Source organism: Lasioglossum baleicum, chromosome 12 (genome assembly GCF_051020765.1).
Source record: "Lasioglossum baleicum chromosome 12, iyLasBale1, whole genome shotgun sequence".
NCBI lineage: Eukaryota > Metazoa > Arthropoda > Insecta > Hymenoptera > Halictidae > Lasioglossum > Lasioglossum baleicum.
The window spans coordinates 3028661-3049441 of record NC_134940.1 but is presented as its reverse complement, the minus strand read 5'-3'; the positions used below and the strand labels follow the sequence as shown (position 1 = coordinate 3049441).

The following is a 20781-nucleotide window of genomic DNA, read 5'->3' as shown; positions in this document are numbered from 1 at the left end:
CTTTTTAGCTCTGTTGACTTTTTTAGAGAAACGAAATGCTATATATATATACATATATTTCAAATTGTGTTCTATGAATATAAAACGTGTTTTTTTATAAAAGTGTAATCACATTTTTCTTTTCTCTGAGATGTTTAATAATTGTGCAATACCGCTCAGTAGATCAATTTCTAGCAATATTGTAGACAGATTCGAAAACAATCACGATGAACCTTATTTACATGGTTGTTCCTATTTTCCTTCGAAAGGAGGAATGTAATTCTCATAATTTCGTACTACGTATAGTGTATACTATACATAGTAAAATGGTACATTTAACTTTGAGGTATAAGCTCCCATATATTTTGCAAACTGCTAGTTTCGTTTGGTTTTTCCGCAGCTACCCCTAAATAATCTGAAACGTTAGGTTTACGTTGATTTATTCCTTCAGAGAAATAATAGCCGAAAATGTTCAAATTTTCGATTTGGTTGTCTTCTTTTTCAGAATATTGTTCTACGTTCACTTCTCGTTGTAAAGGTGCCTGTAACGAGTTATTAAAATAATTATTAAGTAAAAATCAGTTCGTGTGTTTGTAATATTACCTCGTGTTCAAATGTATAATCTACACCAAAAATTGGACATTTCTCAAACGTTTTGAACAACGTTGTAACTTCTTTGTACAAAACATGAAGCTTTTCAAGAGGGGTAACTCGAAAGCCTAATACGTAGGCTCCTGTAGATTCTGTACTTACAATTACTAAAGTTGGACCAAATTTGGAATTTTTTATTGTAATCTGTTAACAAAAAAAAAAAGAAAAACTAAAGAATTATTCAAGTCTTCTTTGTACGCTTATAGTATATTTCAGTATGTCTACTTACACTTGCTATTGTAAAATATGGAATTGATATGTTGAATTGATAATTCATATCGGCGAACCATACTAAACGTATATTTGTTACAATGAAAGTTCCAATATTTCCCTAACAGAACAATAAGTTATAATATTTCGTGTTTCAGGAAAGGTAGAATTGTTGTGTCTGTAAAGAAAATCAAATTTTTCACCTGTTCCAGCGACAGATTCCAAATGTCTTGCAAAGTAGAATGAACGGTTTCTTGCGGCAGTAAAGTCAGTTGGTTTTCATTAATTATACCGCTTCTCAACTTAATTTCTCGGTAAATCTTTGACGAGGTGTAAGCTCTGTAATGTGTAGTTATTTATATATTATATCATGTACCAAGAAAATATTTGAAGTATAAAATAGAAAATATAAACCTGTATATGCCAATAACGGACGTATAATGTCTCGTGCTTTTTGAACCTAAATTTGTAAATATAAATTCGTATCTGCAATTCCGAAAAGAAGCTAAAATATATAGAGCTTGCGTATGTCTTCCTTGTAACTAGAAAAAATTATTTGTTTGATTTAATTTATAGAAATAAAAGAAATATTCTATGATATTCATAAATGTATACTGACAGTGTGAACAGTTTTAGAATTCACAGCAATGAATGTGCTGTACCCGATACCTATAAAAAATAATCTTACTAATTTTCACAGTTACTATATAAAAGAGTACAAATATATTGTGGGACAGTATACTTAGATTGATTCGAGGAAGGTGTAACGAATGCCATATTACTCTGAGATTCGTTACTATAAGTCTTCCATTCTCGCCTGCGTTTCCTTTTGTGTCTTCAATTAGATCAAGCTTATCAGCAGTAAACTCTCCCAATCGTAGTTGCAGCAAGCTAAATCAAATTTCAAAAATTATATATATATATATATATATATATATATATAAATAAATTCTTGGGTTCGTCTATCGCCGTTAATCAATTTTTTAGTAAATTATATAAAATTCACGTATTCATCTTGCTATGTTTCGAAAATTTAAAAATGTATCATCAACAACTATTACGAAACTCGGTGAACTAATATACATATTGTAGCAGTTACATTGAAAAAGGTAAAAAATATTACTTGTAAGAAATATCAAATCGCACTTCATTGTCTTGCCACATTGTTAATAAAAATGTTTTGAAGATGCGCCTACAACTTTTATAGGATCGGTGTAAGGAAAATCAATATCGTTGCCATATCTACGAAAGGGTAACATGGAAGCAAAATTATATATATATATATATATATATATATATGATTTCTTTATTAATTACTTTATGTGTATTGAACATATTTGAAAGAGAAGAGAGAATATTTCAAAAGTGTACCATCGATTCGATTATTTTCGAGAATTGATTCTTTGCAGAAAAATATAGTCTTGTGTCGCTGCGCGGGTTTTCTGCTAGTGGGGGCATCAGGCAGTGATGGGATTGTTGGCGCTTTTCACGCGCACGCGCGACGACTCTAGCCTCAGTCAAGTACGAAGATCGGGTACCTTGGTCGCCCTGCTAATTTCACGCCATATAGTCTCCCACTACTTTCCCCCCAGTAGTTCCCCACTTTCGGACGTAGACGTAGACACGGCCCTGACGAAACTCGCGCATGCGTGCGAAAAGCGCCAACAATCCCATCACCTTTTCCCCTTCCACTATCCTATTCCATCGCTTTGGGATTGAGTGGGGCAAATGGGAGACACGTTGCGCGTGCGCGATGGGGACGCAACGATGACAGATGAGATGACATGACATTTCGCAGGTTTTAGGTTATTGCCGCGTATCGTATCGTACTCGTGTACATATACGTACTTAATGAAATAAATCATATGGTTCGTTCTAAATAGACATTGTAAACATTCTTTATTATAAATAAAATGAATTGTAACATGTGGGAGTTTCAGTCGTGAAGCGAAGTATGAATGCTTACTTTTATATGTACAATTGAAAAAATCTTGAAATCTGTATGTATGAGTTACATTCCAGTAAAATCAATAAATCATAATATATTTTAACACTGTGTTAATCCTCATACGCTTCTCAAAAATAGTTGCATAAAAGAGACTGGGATAATAAATTCACTCATTTTTCTTCTACACGATAAATTGACAAATTATGTTTTATTTGTAACGTTATATTTTAAAGAAATACAACTCACAACATAGACATAAAGGGATCAATAATTACATAGTATGTGAAATAAGTAAATGGGTGAATTTTACGCGGCAATAACCTAAAACCTGCGAAATGTCATGCCATTGTTGCGTCCCCATCGCGCACGCGCAACGTGTCTCCCATTTGCCTCACTCAATCCCCGTCGACACGCGCAACGTGTCACATATTACTCTGGTCATCAGAGAGGGGGTACCTCATATCGGCGTGATTCCCCTCATCTGGCAGCACTGCTGCTCTGGTCCAGGTTCGATATGCGGCAATAACCTAAAACTTCTAATATGTCATCTGTCATTGTTGCGTCCCCATCGCGCAAGCGCAACGTGTCTCCCATGCGCCTTACTCGATCCCCGTCGCGCTTGCGCATATTGCTGGTCATCAGAGAAGGGGTACTGTATTCCCCTCGCGAATCCCAAGGTCGGACTCGTCTGGCCACTCTGGTCCTGTCTGGTCCACTCTGGTCGTCTGTGGATCGTGCGTGTATCTGTTTCTTGTTAAAATGTTCAAATAATGTTGATATGATGATATGAAGTGAAACAATCGTTGTTACTGACTGCTGTGCAGATATATTTGTTAAAACTTTCGAACACTGATTCCTCGTTTTGAACCGTTTAAAATGGCTTTATCAACTGGTAAGTGTTACACGTGACTTTTTCTAACCTATATTGAAATGTTTATACAAAATGTTTCTGTTTTTCTACTTAATAGAATTACTGAAACGTCTGAATTCGGATGAAGAACCCTTACCTAAACGATTCAAGCTTGCTGAAAATGTTTTCTGTACCGTCGATCTACCAGTAATTCGCAAGGAAAATCTCATTTTAGAATGGCTTTGTAAAACATGTTCTACAGATGAAAATGGTTGGAGACACATGAAAAATTGTTTGAAAACAAATCATTTGGATATCAAAGTCGATGTTAAAAGGTTATTGGTTAATACACTTGTCACGAGACTGCAAGGAACCGTGGAAGATCTCCATAGCGATATTTTCGATTGCTATAAGTTATTACTTTGGAATAATGAAATGCAACAATATTTTATCAACGATCCAAACGACTTAGGACTTCTAGTAAAATCTCTTTTGAGTTGTGCACTGAAATTTTTCAAATACACATTCAACATCGAGGAAGCAACTATAGGAATAGACGTAGATTTAATTCATAAAAACGACGGTTTACCATTAACAATATATAATACGATAATTAGCGTTATAGAAATTATACTGTTAATTTCTAAGTTTTCTTTTACTACGAACGATAAGTTAAGAATTATATTTGTTGGCGATATTTTATATCCTTTATGCAATATTATTGATCAGAAGTGTACAGATAACAGAAATAGATTAGGAGTAGCAACTTACAAATGCGTTCAACAATTAATATTCGGAAGAAAATACGCAGAGACCGGAGTGCTTCCAAAAAATAAAGATACAACTCAATTTATGGATTTAATATCTGTTTTGGTTGAAACTTCAAGATCCAAGGATCTTCGATCCAACATTTGCACGTTTAGTTTTATTTTTCGTGCTGCGGTTGGCATATTCAAATCCGACGGTGCTACATTGGATTTGATATTGAGAGAACTGGTAGAATGTATGGTAATTCACAAAAGAGAAATCTTCAGTGCCTTGTTAAAGCATTTGGACGATGTAATATTCAATTTTGATAATAAAATACACGACGTTACGTTGGTCAATTATTGTCAGATTATGATAGATGATATTCTATCCAGCGAAAATATGAGCACAGTAGACTACATTTTGATCTCACAGTTTTGTTCTTTCAATCCTCTTCTAATCGAAAGAAAAATTCAAGAGATACTGGGAAAAGCGTTTCAGGGAAATCCAACATTAGAATATACAAATTTAATGGTATCTATTATGAACGCTGTTGTACATCTAAGACAAGAGGAAAAATTAATTCCTTCGATAATGATAGCTTTAAAGTCCAAGAATCTAAGATCGAATACAAAATTCGAAACGTTTTTTCCATACGAATTCAAAAAGGTATTTATGAAGTCTGTAAGTAACATCACAAACTCGCAAAGTGTATGTATATTAAGGACGCTGGTATATCACTTGAAGACTGATTGCATGGAACTGCTACAATCCAATGATACGTGTAAGCACAATATTAATTATACTTAGACTGCGGGTTTTATGCTGTGGACATATTAAAAAGATTTAAAGACATCGGTATTGGTTTCAGCTTAATCAGACAATTAAAAGAAGAAAGAAATTTTGCATAAAGATCCGCAGTCTAATTATGTACTGTTCAAAATATCTTTTTAAACGGTTTGTAACTTGTTACAGGTAAAACTGTAGTTGTTATGCAAGCAATCGTTGATTTACTTGTAACATTTTTAAACGGTGTCTGCATTTTCGAGCATACAGGGACATTAACTTTCCACACAAAATTTATAAATGCTATCGACGACTTGGGAAACATTTTATCGCTTCTGATAGACAGAATTTTACATTTGAATTACAACAAAGAGATTATTGTGACGTTGCTGCGTGCGATATTTTCATGGAACAAAGCCCGAAATACTTTAAAATATTACATACCGAAAGGTGTTACCAAAGACTTGAGTTTCCCAATATTGGAAGATCAATGGCAACAACTGATTCAAAGAATTACAAATTTTGGCGAAGACAATTGTAAGGATATTATGGTAAGTTATCATTATTTTTATCAGCGTAAATTGTTTCGGAAGTTTTCTGTCGTTTCTAGTTAATTATCGCACTATCATTTCAGAATAAACTTATTTTGCAACAGACTAAAATGTCCCAGAATATGTCGGACAAATCTTATGTTAAACTTAACAACTTAGTAGGTGGCTTGAAATACTCTTGGAAGCCTATATTACAATTCGATACGAATGTAATATCGCTCTTGACTACAAAACAGATTTCAAAAGTGACAGACTTATTGTTAGCAGAGGTTGCATCTAGCGAGGATAATTTTTCGAAATGGGTGGAAGTGTTACGTAAAGATGATTTACAAGAGAACAAAAGATTGTCGATGTGTTTGTTGAATAGCGTTATAATACAAATGGAAACTTCGCTAACCACAGGAGTAACAAAGTCTATGTGCCAATATTTTGCTAGAGTAAACGTAAGTGTTTTATGCGTAACATTTATTTGAGCGATTAAATAATATTTATTTTGTTTCTCAGACAATTTTCCTGGAAGACCAAAATATCGATAACCAAGAAGTAAACGAAATAGTAGTACGTATGAAAGAGGACTTGTTAAGAGACGAATGGATTGAAATAAAGAGTACATTGTTACAAGAAATAAAAGTGTACTTGAAATTATTGCTTCACGTGCCTCTCATGTTCTTAAATGCTAATGTAAGATCGTTAACATTCATGATCTTCTTCGCTCTCAGAAAGGAGTCTCATCAGAATGATGACATAATTAGTTTATGCGATGTAATGCTTTCAGGTATTTTCTCTTCTCATACAAATACGTAGAAAGTGATCTACACGCATACACATGTTCATTAAAAATAAATTATTCCAGATCTTTTAGAAAAACCTGGCATCGATATATTCCAGTACATTGGTCCAGTGTCGTTATGTCAATTACCGCTGACCAGAAATGTCCAAAAGACTTTGGAGCTATCGCTTAGAAATGGCCTGTCTTACACAGTGTTTAAAGAACTTATAAACGCTTCTGAAAATTCTAAAAAGACGTTGCACTTTTTGTTAGAATCTGTAGAACATGTTAAGCAAAAATTAAACGTCGACCAAAGGGTAATAGTGAGAAAAGTGGAAAGAAAATTAAGCAAAATTTTAATAAAATCACTACCCTCGACTATTACAGAAATAGAGGATATAAACATATTAAGTTCGATATTAAAAATTTATGTATCCAACGAAAATATCACCGAAGAACTAAAAGATCTAGTACAACGAACGTTACAGAGTATATTTTTGGTAAATATAATTGTTACAGAACATGGATATATCTTTTTCGATTACTAAATGGACGGTTTGTTTGTTGGCAGAACGATAATATTGCAAGCGAGAAGAATGAAATAATACAAGAAACTTTAAAATTGGCTGTGGTTGTTCTTCGAAATAAAAAGATGTTTCAAATCGAAGATCAAACTATAAAAGAAATATGGCGGATTTTATTCAGGTATCCGTGCGTGGATGTACTCTTTCCTTTATTAGAATCTTGCGAATCGTTAGAACTTGAGCAATTCTTGAAAGACTTGCACGATCAGATGGTACGTAACTGTATACACAGATATAATGGTACAGGTGTTGAAATTATTAAAATGTTTACAGGTAAAAGCAATCACGCATGTGGAACGGAATGACTTGGAAAATGTTTGTACCATGTGGAACTCTATACTGAAAATAAATATGTCCAACGATAGGAATAGATTACGTTTAACTGCAATTAATAAGTCGATACAAACTATACAGGTATTAAACGTACCGAATCAATTGTGGCCAATGTTATTAAAATTAATACACGATCTTCTTGCTACCAAGCATTTATATTTGCCCGATACGATTATTGACTCGAGTATATTTCTTAGTTTAAAATCGCTGCAAGAAACTACAATATTAACATGTAACGATGCATTAACAGTATGTAACGTACTGTTAAAAATGAAAACAAGTTCAATTACCGATAGATTGCCCGCGCTGTTAGCATTGTATCGACGTATATTAAATGTTGTTGTATGTAAATCGAAAGATAAAATTGATAAATCTGAAGAACATACGTTGAAATGTATCGCGTTGGATATAGAGAAGTAAGCTACATTTCTACATTTTTTACTTAACTGAAAAATTATTTTTATTTTCATTCGTTTAATTTTTCCTACACAGGTTCACAAGCTCCTTAATAAAGCTCAAAAAGGATATGGCAAGATTAAGTCCTTATCTAATAGCAGATTTGTTGAAATTGTTCTCAGAATCATCGATAGCAACAGCGGTAAAGGTAATTTTCTTTACATATACTATATTGTATGAAGTTATTACTACATAGACAGTGAATTTTATGCATTTATGACAAAAATGAGTAGACGTAATTTAAAATAGTATACACGTTAGAAGAATTTCAGACTACTGCTATATTATCTTCAACCTACTAAACATATTAAGAAAGAAAATAAATTTCTATTTCACTACGGTTTGTTACAATTCATGTGGAACATTTTTATTTTGCATAAAGATCCGCTATGTAGTTATTACAGTTTCTTAATACATAGAAAACAACTTTCTGTTTCAGACGTCTCTACAGAATTGCATATACTCGTTAATTAGTATATGCGATCGACATGGAATTGCATTGCTATTTCGAACTTTGCCAATTTCTATGCAAGAGATTCTCAAGACACAGTTAGACATGTTCAATAAATTTTACAAATTTTCTGGAAAGATTTAATATATTTTTATGTTATGATAAGTAAAGAATAAAGAATTGATTCGATTTATATTCGACGAGTTTATGCCAGAATCTTCGTGCCACAAATAAAAAAGTCTATTTCTGTTCTGAATCGTTGGGTCGCTTCGTTTGCATGCAAATTTATAGGCGAAATGAAAATAGTAATGGGGTTACGCTGCCCCCGAAAAGTGGGTCGCAAAAATACATTGGACGATAGGTCTATCCCAGTCTATACTTTTACTTTTCGTTGACCAATAGCAAAATTACGTCTGTCTAACAACCAATCAGATTCGAGTTCCTTCCATGTAACTTCTTTCCAGTCGCCTGCAGTCGCCCCACGGAATACACCGTGAGTCGCCCAGAACATAGAACATACTATTTTTAGTGTACAAATACTATTTTTAGTGTACTACAAATTGTAATTCTAACCAATTCTAACCTCCTGCAGATTTTTTAAAACTTTGTGTATTTACATATGGTTTTTTGAACAATTTTCTATGCTACTTTTATGTTGTATCGACATTGATTCTGTTTTAAACGCGGAAAATCGATAGTACACATCGTTGTTGAAATAATTCAAATCGCGAATAAATAATTGCATTTTATGTTTCATGATAGAATTCCAAGTGTTTTGTTCATTTCGAATAATCATAAACAAGAAAATGTCAGGACCAATGGTATTGTGCCAGTTATGGATGGGTGGAGTAAGTAAATGTTACCTATTTTTAAAGAAACATATCTTATTATTGTAAAAACTAATTTTCGAGTTGTGCTTTAATTTTTCTGTTACATGTTTTGTAAATGTTTTAGTTAGAACCATACATGACCGAAAGTTTTATAATGAACGCTTTCCACAAAATGGGAGAACAACCGCAAACTGTTAAAGTAATGAGGAATCGTTATACCGGTGAACCAGCAGGATATTGTTTTGTACATTTTCCAACCGATGAAATGGCACTGGATGCAATGCATAAATTAAATGGCAAAGTGATACCTGGTTCTAATCCGGTAAGAATCATGTATCTATATTATTATAACATTAACATTTTCTAATTTCATACTGATTTTCGTATATTTTAGGCTGTAAGATTTCGATTGAATCATGCTAGCACAACAGGAAAACCAGCAGCGGAAAGAGAATTCAGTATTTGGGTTGGAGATCTGTCAACAGATGTAGACGACTACTCTTTATACAGAGCATTCGCAGCCAAATATAATTCAATTAGAACAGCTAAAGTAATTTTGGACAGCTCTGGTTTTAGCAAAGGATACGGTTTTGTCAGATTTGCTAACGAAGAAGAGCAGAAGAATAGTTTAGTCACCATGAATGGATATAGAGGACTAGGAACAAAATCACTTAAAATTTGTAACGCTGTCCCTAGACCCTGGAATAAAATATCAGGGTATACAAAATATTTACTCATCATTTTTATTTAGTTGGGCATTCTAGAATGTATCTAATATTTCATTTTGTTTTGTTAATTCAGGTCCACCCCACCACAGTCATCGTCTGATTATCCAGCGTCTAACATGAATTCAGATGCTTATAATTATTATGATACATCGTCGTATTGGAACAGCTATAGCGCGTGGCAGCAGGGTTATTACGAAAGCGAACCTACGTCCGATGGATATAACAGTTATATATCAGATCAGAAACCTGAAGAAGACGAATTAGAATTAATTGGTAAGAACGTAGCACCTATGCAGTGTATTTTTGAAACGTATAAAATGACCATTTCCTATTTTCCAGAACATTCCGTTCCTGTAGATATCGATAAACTTAATAGGGAAATAATAGAACAAGATTATAATTTGTGGGATGCATTGGAAAGTTCAAAGTGGATACCGTGCGACACATTAGAATTATGCTATTGAAGTATCATAGTCAAATCTCATATTCATTCATTGTTTTATTAATCGTCATTCTCCATTCACATACAAAAGCCATACTAAAAGACGATTCTTTTCAACGCAAAATATTATAAAAAAATAAATAAAATTTTTTAAGTTCATACACCTACTGTATATTCTAAGTATGTACAAATCTAATAACAAAAACTATATTTGTTCGCACATAAACCAACATGATAATTTAATATTTGTTTTTAATGGAGATAAAATCAAATATCGTATATACAGGATGTTTCATGATACATGAGCAAAACTTCAACAATGTATAAACTTATGGTAAGTGATGAGCTTTTCTTTAATTATATAAAACACTTTGTATACGAGGTCATAGTATTATTTATGTAAAAAAAGGACATGTTTATGATAATTTTAGTTTATATCGTTTTATACAAAATTCATTTCCTACTGCTATAGCGTATCGATAGTGAGATGAGAATAATAATAATTATGACTATCGATCAGGTATGCGATAATGTATTGATTTATGGGAAATGTGACTTGTATTTTTTAATATTATATACCCTAGAAAATTATTTATACTCGATTATTCATACTCTTCCTTAATTGTAATCGCTTCTGTATCTGATAATCTAGTTGTTACAGTTGCTAAAAGTTCTGGTGGTAAATTTATGGGTGTCGCGGCTTGTTCCTTGACATTTTCTGAAGAGTTAACATTAGAACTAACCATGTAAACTTGTAAAACGCTTTTGCCAGGCTCTTCTGGCGATTCTTTTGACAAAATAAGTAAAGATCCAGGTTCCACGTGATTAATATTCGGTATCACTGTTTTCACCGAATTTACGTAATTAGTTTCCGAATTAGTAGAATTATCTTTTGTAGTATTTTTTGACGATACTGTAGATTCCTGGTCACTCGAGTCGTAATTTACTCTCTCATTGTCAAGTGTATTTATGTCCGGTCCTTGCAACTTTTTCACTTTCGGTAATCTTCCCGATCTAGTTGGTCGTACATGATAAATTTCCGTATCGCTATCAAAACCTGAACATACACTCAACGATTCAACATCTTCCGTCTCAATCGGTGATTCTTCCGACGTTTTCTTCTCTTCCTTAATTTTTTTACGTTTTCTTTTGTGTGCTTTTTTAAGAGATTGTTGGTATTCATCATCACCTTCTATAATTTCATTCTGCACCGTTGAATCTGAACATTCTTCTTCGTCCGACGCATCCATTTGCGCAATACTAGTTGCTACCATTCCTGAAAGTATTAATTCTGTGATTTTGAAAAGTTTCATTCTCAAATGGACATAACACCGTTAGATAATTCGTCAAGTTTAAAAAATTCATTTCAACTTACTGGCTCTTCGTTTTCTATCTACTTTTTTAATTTTTTCCTTCGACTCCTTCTGCTGTCGTTTCTCTTGCGTATTAGAGTCTTCTTTTTCGGAATTCTCCAACGAAGCTAAAAATACAAGTTAGATTTATAATTTAGTTGGTATGCATATCAAATTAAAACTTACCCAATGATTTTTCTAGTAATTCGATATCAAACTCTTGGTGATATTCAAGAGCTTTTTCTATTAGATTTCGGTTTATCTTCTCTTCTTTCTTAAATTTGATCTTAATTTCCTGGCGTGTTCTATTTGGAAAAAGACTTTGCATCAATAGAAAGTCAGTGCCAACTGTGTTTAGCGCTCTATAAAATTTTAGAGTTTCCCATTTGGGCCATTCTTTACTTTTCTGACGTTTTTTATAGAATCCACCGCCAGTATCATCATCGACGATAGCTTCCTTCGCTAATATCTCACGATTCTTTTTTGCATTGGATTGCTCTATGACAAGACTTTGTTCATCTATTATTAATTGACCATCCGGTCCGACTTTTACTTGTGGTACAGGCATTGCAGATGCTGGATCATCTTCATTTTCTTCTTCCTCTTCTTGAAGTTCTTCAGATCTGAAAAGTTGTTCAACATTTTTGTTGGTGTTAACTCTCGAGAACTATTAAGCATTTTAGTTAATAAGATACTTACTGGCATGTCAAAAGTTTTCTTGCCATTGTTTCAGATTCCTTAGGTTTTTTCATAGGATTTGTAACAGGATTGTAATATATTAAATCGTACATAGTAAGCTTGGCTCTATCCGGTATCTTGTTCTCGTGTTTCAAATTAAATTCTTTTCTAGCGTCAGCTAATTTCCTCGCAGATTCGGAAACTAAGACACGTCTCTTGTGACCTGCTTTCGATTTTGTTAAACTAGATACTTTAGCGTTACTAACGCTTGTGTCTTTAGGAATTTCTGCTGTCTGAACTGAATCGTTTTTCGTATGACTGGTAGTGCTATAATTTATTCTCTTGCTCTCATCTTCCGACTCGCTTGCGCTAGCTCCACTTCCTTGTATGCTATTCTTCCTTACTCTACCGCCGCTGTCTAATTTAGGCGTTGGTCTCATGAAACTTAATCGGTTTTGTGATAATTTTGTGGGAGAACCTGGATACCATAAACTAGCAATCATTTCTATACTTGTAGTTATTATATTTATTATGCTGTCTATTTAACTTACCAAGTTGTGTTGTATTTGTGTTTACCGAAGGTTGTATAATTTCTTTCCTCGATTCGTCAGAACTCTGTTTAGCATCAATTTTACATGGAACATTTTGATTGTTCGTTTCATGTTCTATTCGTTTTGTTGTTGTTATTGTGATTTCTTGTGATTGTGTTTCCTCGACATTGTTTTCTAAAATTTGTTGTTGAGATACCGAAGAAGTATCATCAACATTGTTGTTCAGTTTCTCAGTGCAATCGGTTGCAGTTGTAGATTCTGTGATGGTATTTTCTTGCGTTGTTTTCCGTCTTGTCGGAACAGTAACAGTAGCCTTTATTCGTGCCCGCTTCATTTTGACAATATAAAAATTAAATAATACCTGCAAATATCTAAAATACATTTTTGAAAAAAATAGCGTTTGTTAACCTCAGCCTCTGTATATAGAGTTTATATATTTATTCGCTTACCGGTAACGTAACAGCTACTCGCAACGTTCATAAACAAAATATGAACTATATAATTATTTAGATATTCGCTATGCGTTAATCTGACATTTCTGTACGTTTTCTCATTTTTTACCGTTTACCGTAGAAAAAATGTTTATAGTCTGTCAAACTGTCTAGACCATTATTTATAATTATTAATAATACTGGCATATCTTGAAAACAGATTTCCACTTCGCTCACGTTAGGTCAATTGGTCAATATGTTTCAATATTCGTCATTCGTACATGATTTCATAGCCGTCTACACAGAGATATCTTCTTCGCTCTGATCTCTGCACTCTGTCCAACTCTGTCTCTGTCTGTCTCTGGCTGGCATACAACCTTAGACCATATATACCTATAGACCCGGCGCAGATAATTTGGCCCTCGGAAAAGATGAAGACGGTGTGACGTCACGTTCTCGAAAGATATACAATACTCTAGTACTAGCCGTGCTGAAGGTAAAAATGGCAACAACGCGGGAGTCCGATTGATATATATATACCAATATATACCAATATACCTAACCCAACCCACTGAATCAGACTCTCAATCTCCCCTACCGGCCTCTCAGTTTCCCGCGTAGTTTTCAAATGTTCTCATCAGTGTGTAGTACACATCGTGCAATAATGGAGCTAAGTATTCTTTATTAACTTTTTAGCACATTTACTTAATACAATCTATTGTTCTTTCAATGCATTTCAATAACATTTTAATAGTATAGCATCTAAATTTTTACAAAATCATATACATACAGAGTTCTCCGAAAATTTGTTTTACATAGTTCTTTTCAAAAGTTTTATACCTTATTTATTAGTTAATAATGCCACGGCGTTGTTGTGTCCCCAATTGTAAGGGAAATTATGATACTACTCTTAAAGAAAATAATTATATTTCTATATTTAAATTCCCCAAAGATGAGCAATTGCGGAAAAAATGGATGGCTGCTATTCTCCGTAAAAATTGGACATCGACAAAATATTCTGCAGTTTGTAGTCTGCATTTTGCAGAAACTGATATCCAAAGGTATCAGAATATTCCATCTCCTAACGGTGTACTGGAGAATGTTTTGTTCAGATGTCCAAGACTTATGGAAAATGCAATACCTTCCATTTTTTCCAATTCGCCATCAAAACGTGTGCTACCACAAAGAAAAGATCCTATAGAGCGCAGGGAAAGAATAATTGAAAACCATGAAAATTTAGTTAGAGAGTTTATTGATTCTGATCTAATTAGTGGTTTCTTAAATTTGATAAACAATTATAAAGAAAAGCTTGTAATTTCGAACCATTGGAGTATCAAAATAATGATACGTATCATATGATGAAGCAATTCATGCCGAAAAAAAGATTAGATTAAAACGTATGTTTTCAAAATCGGCAAGTTCGTTTTCTTTTGCTGATATAAAAAATAAATTCCAAATTTGCAACGACGACGACGATGGTAACGATCTTCGTGATGCTCCTGTTGATGTCAGCGGTTTTTCAGAAATTTTTGACACTGATTATTTATCCACTTGTATTGTTGATGATTCCATTAAGATTCATATATCCGGTTATGGGTCCCATTCTGTTGCAAAAAAATTAAATTGTGATATATGCAAATTATTAATTGTGGAGAACAACTGTAAATAATGTATATTTTGATCATTTACAAAGGGGTGGTCTTTCGACTCCTACAGAAGATGTAATAAATGTTTTTACTCACATGTGTGCAATAATGGAGGCCATAATAAATGTTCCTAATTTGGAATCAGATTTTCTAATATCTGAAAATCATAAACATATTTTATGTAAATTAACATATATTAGTATACAATCAGATATATACCATTTAGCATTTTTAGATAGATGCATTTGTGGTATAGATTATCACAGTATTTTGTTTAGATTATTATCAATTTTTTCAAATATTTTACTAAATAATTACGTTAAAACTATAAATAATAGTCAATTAGAAATGAATGCACATACCATTTCTAAACATCGTAAAATAAAAACTTTCACACACAATAGAACATAAATTTTCAATTATTTTTTTTTTAATTCAACTTTTTTTAAAGCATTAATTTTGATATATTTAACTTATTCTTTCTAATATGTGTTAGTTAATGCATCAACAGAGTTTTTTATTTGTCTTAGTTTATTTATTTTCTTTTTATATTTTTTTATTATTAATAAGAATTTTTATTAATGTTAGTGCATACACACAGTAATACCCCTAGCGTGGTAAGGAAATTTACAACAATTATAAAATTATCCTTTATAAGACGATATTATAATAAATATAATATATTACCTGCACAACTTTTCTCTTCAGATTCGCCTTTGAACCCCCGTGGATCGGAGACTTTTTCTCCGATTCACACCTTTTGCTCCACAATAATTGCTCGACTTGCGTGCGTTAGTTATTAAGATTGTATATCGTCGTTCTAAATATGTCGAGTAATTATTGCCGTAACGTCACTTTACTCGACTCGTATTTCTGACTCCGACACAGCCTTCTACTGTATCGGTCCTTGCTTGTATGTACCAGACCGATTGGAGCCGGTATTCGGCGTCGATACATTGAGAGGGGTGGTTCATTGAGACCTGTTCACTCGTATTGCCATTCTCTCTGTTCGTAATCCTACCCACGTTACCTCAATGCTTTGCGTTGCCTGGTGGCAGGTAGTTGGCAGAGAAATTCTCTGTTCGTCATCCTACCCACGTTACCTCAATGCATTGCGTTGCCTGGTGGCAGGTAGTTGGCAGAGAGATGGTGTTACGTTTGAACACTTCTCACTGTCCATTCCTCTTGTATTATCCCAACCAGCACACATCGTCTCATAGATGTCTGTTTCATGTCGTCGTCCCGTCTGAACGTCTATGTCCCAAAGATACGTCTTTTAGTCGCCAAAAAGATATCTTTATGGAGACGTTGTTTTCACAGCAGAGGGTGAACGTCTTTCAGCTGTCTCATTTCAGTCGTAAATGCAACGTCTCCATAAAGGATATCTTTTTGGCGACTGAGAGACATTTTCCGGAGACGTTGTTTTTCCTACGCCGCCGGTAAAGAGTGGGGTGGAGTAGGGGGATACAGCTTCTAAGGAAGAACTTTTTTCTGTGCACTTTTTCGAAAAAAGAGCTCTGCATGCTAATCCGCAATAATACAGAGAGTATTTCAACGCAAAGAGCATTTGGAAAAAGTGTACAGAAAAAAAGTTCTTCCATAAAAATGTACACTTTTGTTGTTTACAAAGTTCCAAGAGCCAAATCCAAAAAAGGGCTCTGTACGGGACCCCGCAATAATGCAGAGAATATTTCAACACAAAGAGCATAAAAAAATATTGCTTCTTCGCGAAATGCGGCTTACCCGCGTGATCGAAAAAATCAAGCTGTTTCATATATTCTCTGTCAGTCAGTGATGCCGAAATCGTGGTACTGTGGTACTAAGCCGTGGTACGAGACCCCCCCACTATGACCTACCGTTGCCCCTACTGGCCTTCTCCAACTCGCTCGCGCGCTACACTCACCAACGTACCTCTCATATCCTAGGAGAGGTACGTTGGTGAGTGTAGCGCGCGAGCGAGTTGGAGAAGGCCAGTAGGGGCAACGGTAGGTCATAGTGGGGGGGTCTCGTACCACGGCTTAGTACCACAGTACCACGATTTCGGCATCACTGCTGTCAGTGTCTTTCCTGCGAGAAACATATCTGCTTCTCTGTCTTCGTAGTTCACCCCGAGTGGCGCTGTTGAAGTTACTATTTTTGGTCCGGCGCACATGGTCGACACCGGTCGACACCAGGTTTAGAGAAGTGTCTAATTGTATTAGTGTATTGTAATAGTGATAATTTATCCGACGAGTGTATATTTACAAAAGTAAGTACTTCCATTGCTGTTATTTGTTACCGTTAGTGTTTTTTGCTGATGCCCTTCCGCTATATTCGAAGTTTACTATGGGGTTGGCAAGAAAGTCAAAGAAAGTACTTTCGGTATTGTAAGGGGGTAGACTGCTTTTTCTAGGATTGCAAGGGTGCGGGATTGCAATTGATTGCAATCCTCGAAACGAGTCTACCGCCCTAATGTGTAAATAAGTGTGAAGTCAAAAAATGAACAAAAATTGGTCATATTTCCATTCCTTCATTCTATTTGCTATTTTTCTAAATATATTCTTTAATTAAATATATTTACGTCGTAATTACATATATGTTTAAATTAGTCTCTAAATTTTACCATACTTTTCAATTCTTAGAATATATACACACAAATGGAGATGCCTACAAATACATGGACCGTTGTCCAATTTTTGGCGGACGGAACGGTAGAAGCGGTGCCAAATAGTTGGCTGGAAGGCGACAAATGTTATTGGCCACCGGTACACAAATCAAAATTGAGCAACGCAATCCAACAATGTGAACTGCCTCAACCTTCGTGGGAGCACTTTTCTGTAAAGATCTTCAAAAACAGTACCTTTGGTAAGTTAAAGTAGTTACACACCATACATGTATAATTAAAATAATAATTATATAATGCTTCTAGACGGCTACACGAAGGCTAGAAGAAAAGCAAAGGAGGCCGAAGAGACCAATGACTTGTTTAATAAATACACTTAAAATAGCTGACGTTTATCTTTCATTTTCATTAAATTAACAGAATGTGATATGCTACATAACAATTTTTTATTTTAGGCAGCAGAAGTGCACAATACGGGGGGCACAACAGCTACAACTTTGCCAGGAAAGTCTAGGTATCATTATGACTGACGTGCTGGCATGGCGGTCTGCTATAGCTGATTGGGCCGGAAGGGCAAAAAACCGTTTGCAAATTATCGAACGGCCAGCCTTGTTATATGTAATTATCACCCTTATTTTAATATTATTATTATAATGATTATTCATGTGCAAATTAATAAACAAAGATATTCTTATTCAAGGTGCAGCGGAGAAAGCCAAAGTGGACGGCAGCCGGAAGAAACATGAACAAAGCGAGTGTGACCAAGTGATTTTAATTTCAATATATCTGTGGTTATCAGGAAGAACGCCGCATGTCACATATACTTTCACTTTCGATCGCTAATACTTTGACATAGGAGGTTGGTTAAATTGCATTGTTGTCTGAGCCTTCCAAACGTGTTTCCATGACTTTTTTTCTGGTAAATATGTACAGTAGCGGACAAAAGTGTAAGACCGCTCTAAAGAAGACGATAACTTTTTTAATATTTTACTATACGATTTGAACTTTTTTGGGAAACTAGAGCAATTAGTTTACTAAAGGACGCGAAAAGAAATTTTTTCAAAAATTGCAATTGATCGGAATTGTTGAAAAAATACTAAAAGTTGATTGTTTATTTAAACATATCCTGAAAATTTCGTCAAAATCGGTCGACGTTGCAATGAGCTACAAACGTTTAAAGATGGTAAAAATTGCAGATTTTCGGCAATAAATCGTGAAAATCTGCAATTTCTACCATCTTTAAACGTTTGTAGCTCATTGCAACGTCGACCGATTTTTACGAAATTTTCAGGATATGTTTGATTGACACAGATCTACACAAAACGTGTTTTTTAAATTTTCAATATAGGCCCACATAAAATAATTAAAAAATCAACTTTTAGTATTTTTTCAACAATTCCGATCAATTGCAATTTTTGAAAAAATTTCTTTTCACATCCTTTAGTAAACTAATTGCTCTAGCTTCCCAAAAAAGTTCAAATCGTATAGTACAATATTAAAAAAGTTATCGTCTTCTTTAGAGCGGTCTTAAACTTTTGTCCGCTACTGTAAATCCTATACTCTAAAGTCTAAAGCTCAATGAATGCATAAACTCGAATTTTTGAAATTGTGACATGCGGCGTTTTTCCTTACAACCACAGACATTATCAGTAATATTTTATTTTCACTTTTATATTTTATTTTAATTTTTATATTTTTTAATTTTAGTATACAGGGTGAGGCGCCAGAAACAGGCCCCCTGAATAAGCATTAATCAGATGTTAGTAGCTTTTTTGTAGATGGACGCGTAAAGGACATGTGAAGGTCAACTTAATTTTTTTAAATGGAATGAGGTATTTTTTAATACATCAATTATGCAGCTGGACATTCATTATAAAAAAGTACTAACCTATGTATGTCGAAAAATTAGTAGTTCAGGGGATATTTCAATTTAAATAACTCTAAAATACCATTACTGTCGTACTAAGACGTTAATGTTTACTTACTTATGTAACGTCTTAGTACGACAGTAATGGTATTTTAGAGTTATTTAAATTGAAATATCTCCTGAACTATTAACTTTTCGACATACATAGGTCCAGCTGCATCATTGATGTATTAAAAAATACCTCATTCCATTTAAAAAAATTAAGTTGACCTTCACATGTCCTTTACGCGTCCACCTGTAAAAAAATAATACACTACATAATGTACCCCTTCAGACCATGCAACTTCTGTATACAAAACTTTTTCGTGCAACGCATACTTTGGAAGTTATTATAGGTGTGCAAGTTGCGTGGACCACCCTGTATACTGATTCTGATGTTTCAACTGTATATTTTATTCAATTTTTATATTTTAATTTAAGTGTATTAATTTTAATGTTTTAAGTGCGTGATATTGTATTTTAATTTTAATACTTTATTTCTAATATATTAATTCTAATGTTTTAAGTGCGTGATATTTTATTCTGAATGTAGTATTTTATTTTACGCATACTTTGGAAGTTATTTATTGGTGTGCAAGTTGCGTGGACCACCCTGTATACTGATTCTGATGTTTCAACTGTATATTTTATTCAATTTTTATATTTTAATTTAAGTGTATTAATTTTAATGTTTTAAGTGCGTGATATTGTATTTTAATTTTAATACTTTATTTCTAATATATTAATTCTAATGTTTTAAGTGCGTGATATTTTATTCTGAATGTAGTATTTTATTTTACGCATACTTTGGAAGTTATTTATTGGTGTGCAAGTTGCGTGGACCACCCTGTATACTGATTCTGATGTTTCAACTGTATATTTCATTTCAATTTTTATATTTTAATTTAAGTATATTAATTTTAATGTTTTAAGTGCGTGATATTGTATTTTAATTTTAATACTTTATTTCTAATATATATTAGAATTTAATATATTAATTTTAATGTTTTATATATATTATTTTATATATATTTTTATTTTATAAATAGTACATATATTATTATAATAAACTATTTGTTCGTTTACTTTAAACTATTATCGTAAATTGATTTTTCCCTCCCACTCCCTTTTCGCATAAATACGTCTCTCTAACAAGCTCAAGAGACTTCTGAAAGTCGCCTAAAAGATGCCCGACAGAGTCGTGGAACATGTCTCTACAATGCCTGAAACACGACTAACAGTCATTCTCAAGACCACTTTAAGACAGGCAACTTTGTAACAAACGACCTTCCGGAGCCCT

The 20781-nt window shown here is 33.7% G+C and overlaps 5 protein-coding genes and 1 long non-coding RNA gene across 10 annotated transcripts; 4 read left to right on the top strand and 2 right to left on the bottom strand.

Annotated features, from left to right (window-relative positions):
- Window positions 1-5: 5 nt before the first annotated feature.
- LOC143214691 (BBSome complex member BBS5-like) lies at window positions 6-3088 on the bottom strand. Of its 4 annotated transcripts, none has more exons than XM_076436041.1 (10): window positions 2807-3088; window positions 2212-2715; window positions 1964-2082; window positions 1583-1731; window positions 1460-1509; window positions 1255-1382; window positions 1044-1179; window positions 860-961; window positions 583-774; window positions 6-521 (listed from the first exon to the last, which is right to left on the bottom strand). In XM_076436041.1, exons 3-10 carry the CDS (start codon window positions 2002-2004, stop codon window positions 315-317), a joined length of 1005 nt encoding a protein of 334 aa, XP_076292156.1. In that variant the 5' UTR covers window positions 2005-2082; window positions 2212-2715; window positions 2807-3088; the 3' UTR covers window positions 6-314. The 4 variants fall into 4 exon arrangements, with proteins under 4 accessions (XP_076292156.1, XP_076292154.1, XP_076292153.1 ...); XM_076436039.1 differs by lacking the exon at window positions 2807-3088 and having other exon boundaries at window positions 2212-2388; window positions 2518-2680; XM_076436038.1 differs by lacking the exon at window positions 2807-3088 and having other exon boundaries at window positions 2212-2285; window positions 2379-2559.
- A 134-nt stretch (window positions 3089-3222) lies between these two features.
- On the top strand, window positions 3223-8731 carry LOC143214678 (uncharacterized). Its single transcript, XM_076436012.1, has 10 exons — window positions 3223-3680; window positions 3757-5169; window positions 5361-5722; window positions 5806-6165; window positions 6227-6497; window positions 6576-6991; window positions 7063-7287; window positions 7349-7824; window positions 7901-8012; window positions 8304-8731. The coding sequence occupies exons 1-10, from the start codon at window positions 3665-3667 to the stop codon at window positions 8457-8459; spliced, it is 3807 nt and encodes a 1268-aa protein (XP_076292127.1). The 5' UTR covers window positions 3223-3664; the 3' UTR covers window positions 8460-8731.
- A 346-nt stretch (window positions 8732-9077) lies between these two features.
- On the top strand, window positions 9078-10476 carry Secp43 (tRNA Selenocysteine associated protein). The gene is made up of 5 exons (XM_076436044.1): window positions 9078-9163; window positions 9270-9467; window positions 9540-9862; window positions 9947-10146; window positions 10213-10476. The coding sequence occupies exons 1-5, from the start codon at window positions 9122-9124 to the stop codon at window positions 10335-10337; spliced, it is 888 nt and encodes a 295-aa protein (XP_076292159.1). The 5' UTR covers window positions 9078-9121; the 3' UTR covers window positions 10338-10476.
- Window positions 10358-13709, bottom strand: LOC143214684 (uncharacterized). 2 transcript variants are annotated; one of them, XM_076436024.1, is made up of 6 exons: window positions 13346-13709; window positions 12897-13267; window positions 12367-12823; window positions 11854-12290; window positions 11691-11795; window positions 10358-11591 (listed from the first exon to the last, which is right to left on the bottom strand). In XM_076436024.1, exons 2-6 carry the CDS (start codon window positions 13228-13230, stop codon window positions 10918-10920), a joined length of 2007 nt encoding a protein of 668 aa, XP_076292139.1. In that variant the 5' UTR covers window positions 13231-13267; window positions 13346-13709; the 3' UTR covers window positions 10358-10917. The 2 variants fall into 2 exon arrangements, with proteins under 2 accessions (XP_076292139.1, XP_076292140.1); XM_076436025.1 differs by having other exon boundaries at window positions 12897-13257.
- A 213-nt stretch (window positions 13710-13922) lies between these two features.
- Window positions 13923-15246, top strand: LOC143214699 (THAP domain-containing protein 1 A-like). The gene has a single exon (XM_076436050.1). It carries the CDS (start codon window positions 14186-14188, stop codon window positions 14684-14686), a length of 501 nt encoding a protein of 166 aa, XP_076292165.1. The 5' UTR covers window positions 13923-14185; the 3' UTR covers window positions 14687-15246.
- Window positions 15247-17061: 1815 nt separating this feature from the next.
- Window positions 17062-20573, top strand: LOC143214616 (uncharacterized). Its single transcript, XR_013010177.1, has 4 exons — window positions 17062-17221; window positions 17595-17817; window positions 17882-18193; window positions 18276-20573. It is a non-coding gene; the product is annotated as an uncharacterized LOC143214616 (long non-coding RNA).
- The last annotated feature ends 208 nt before the right edge of the window (window positions 20574-20781 follow it).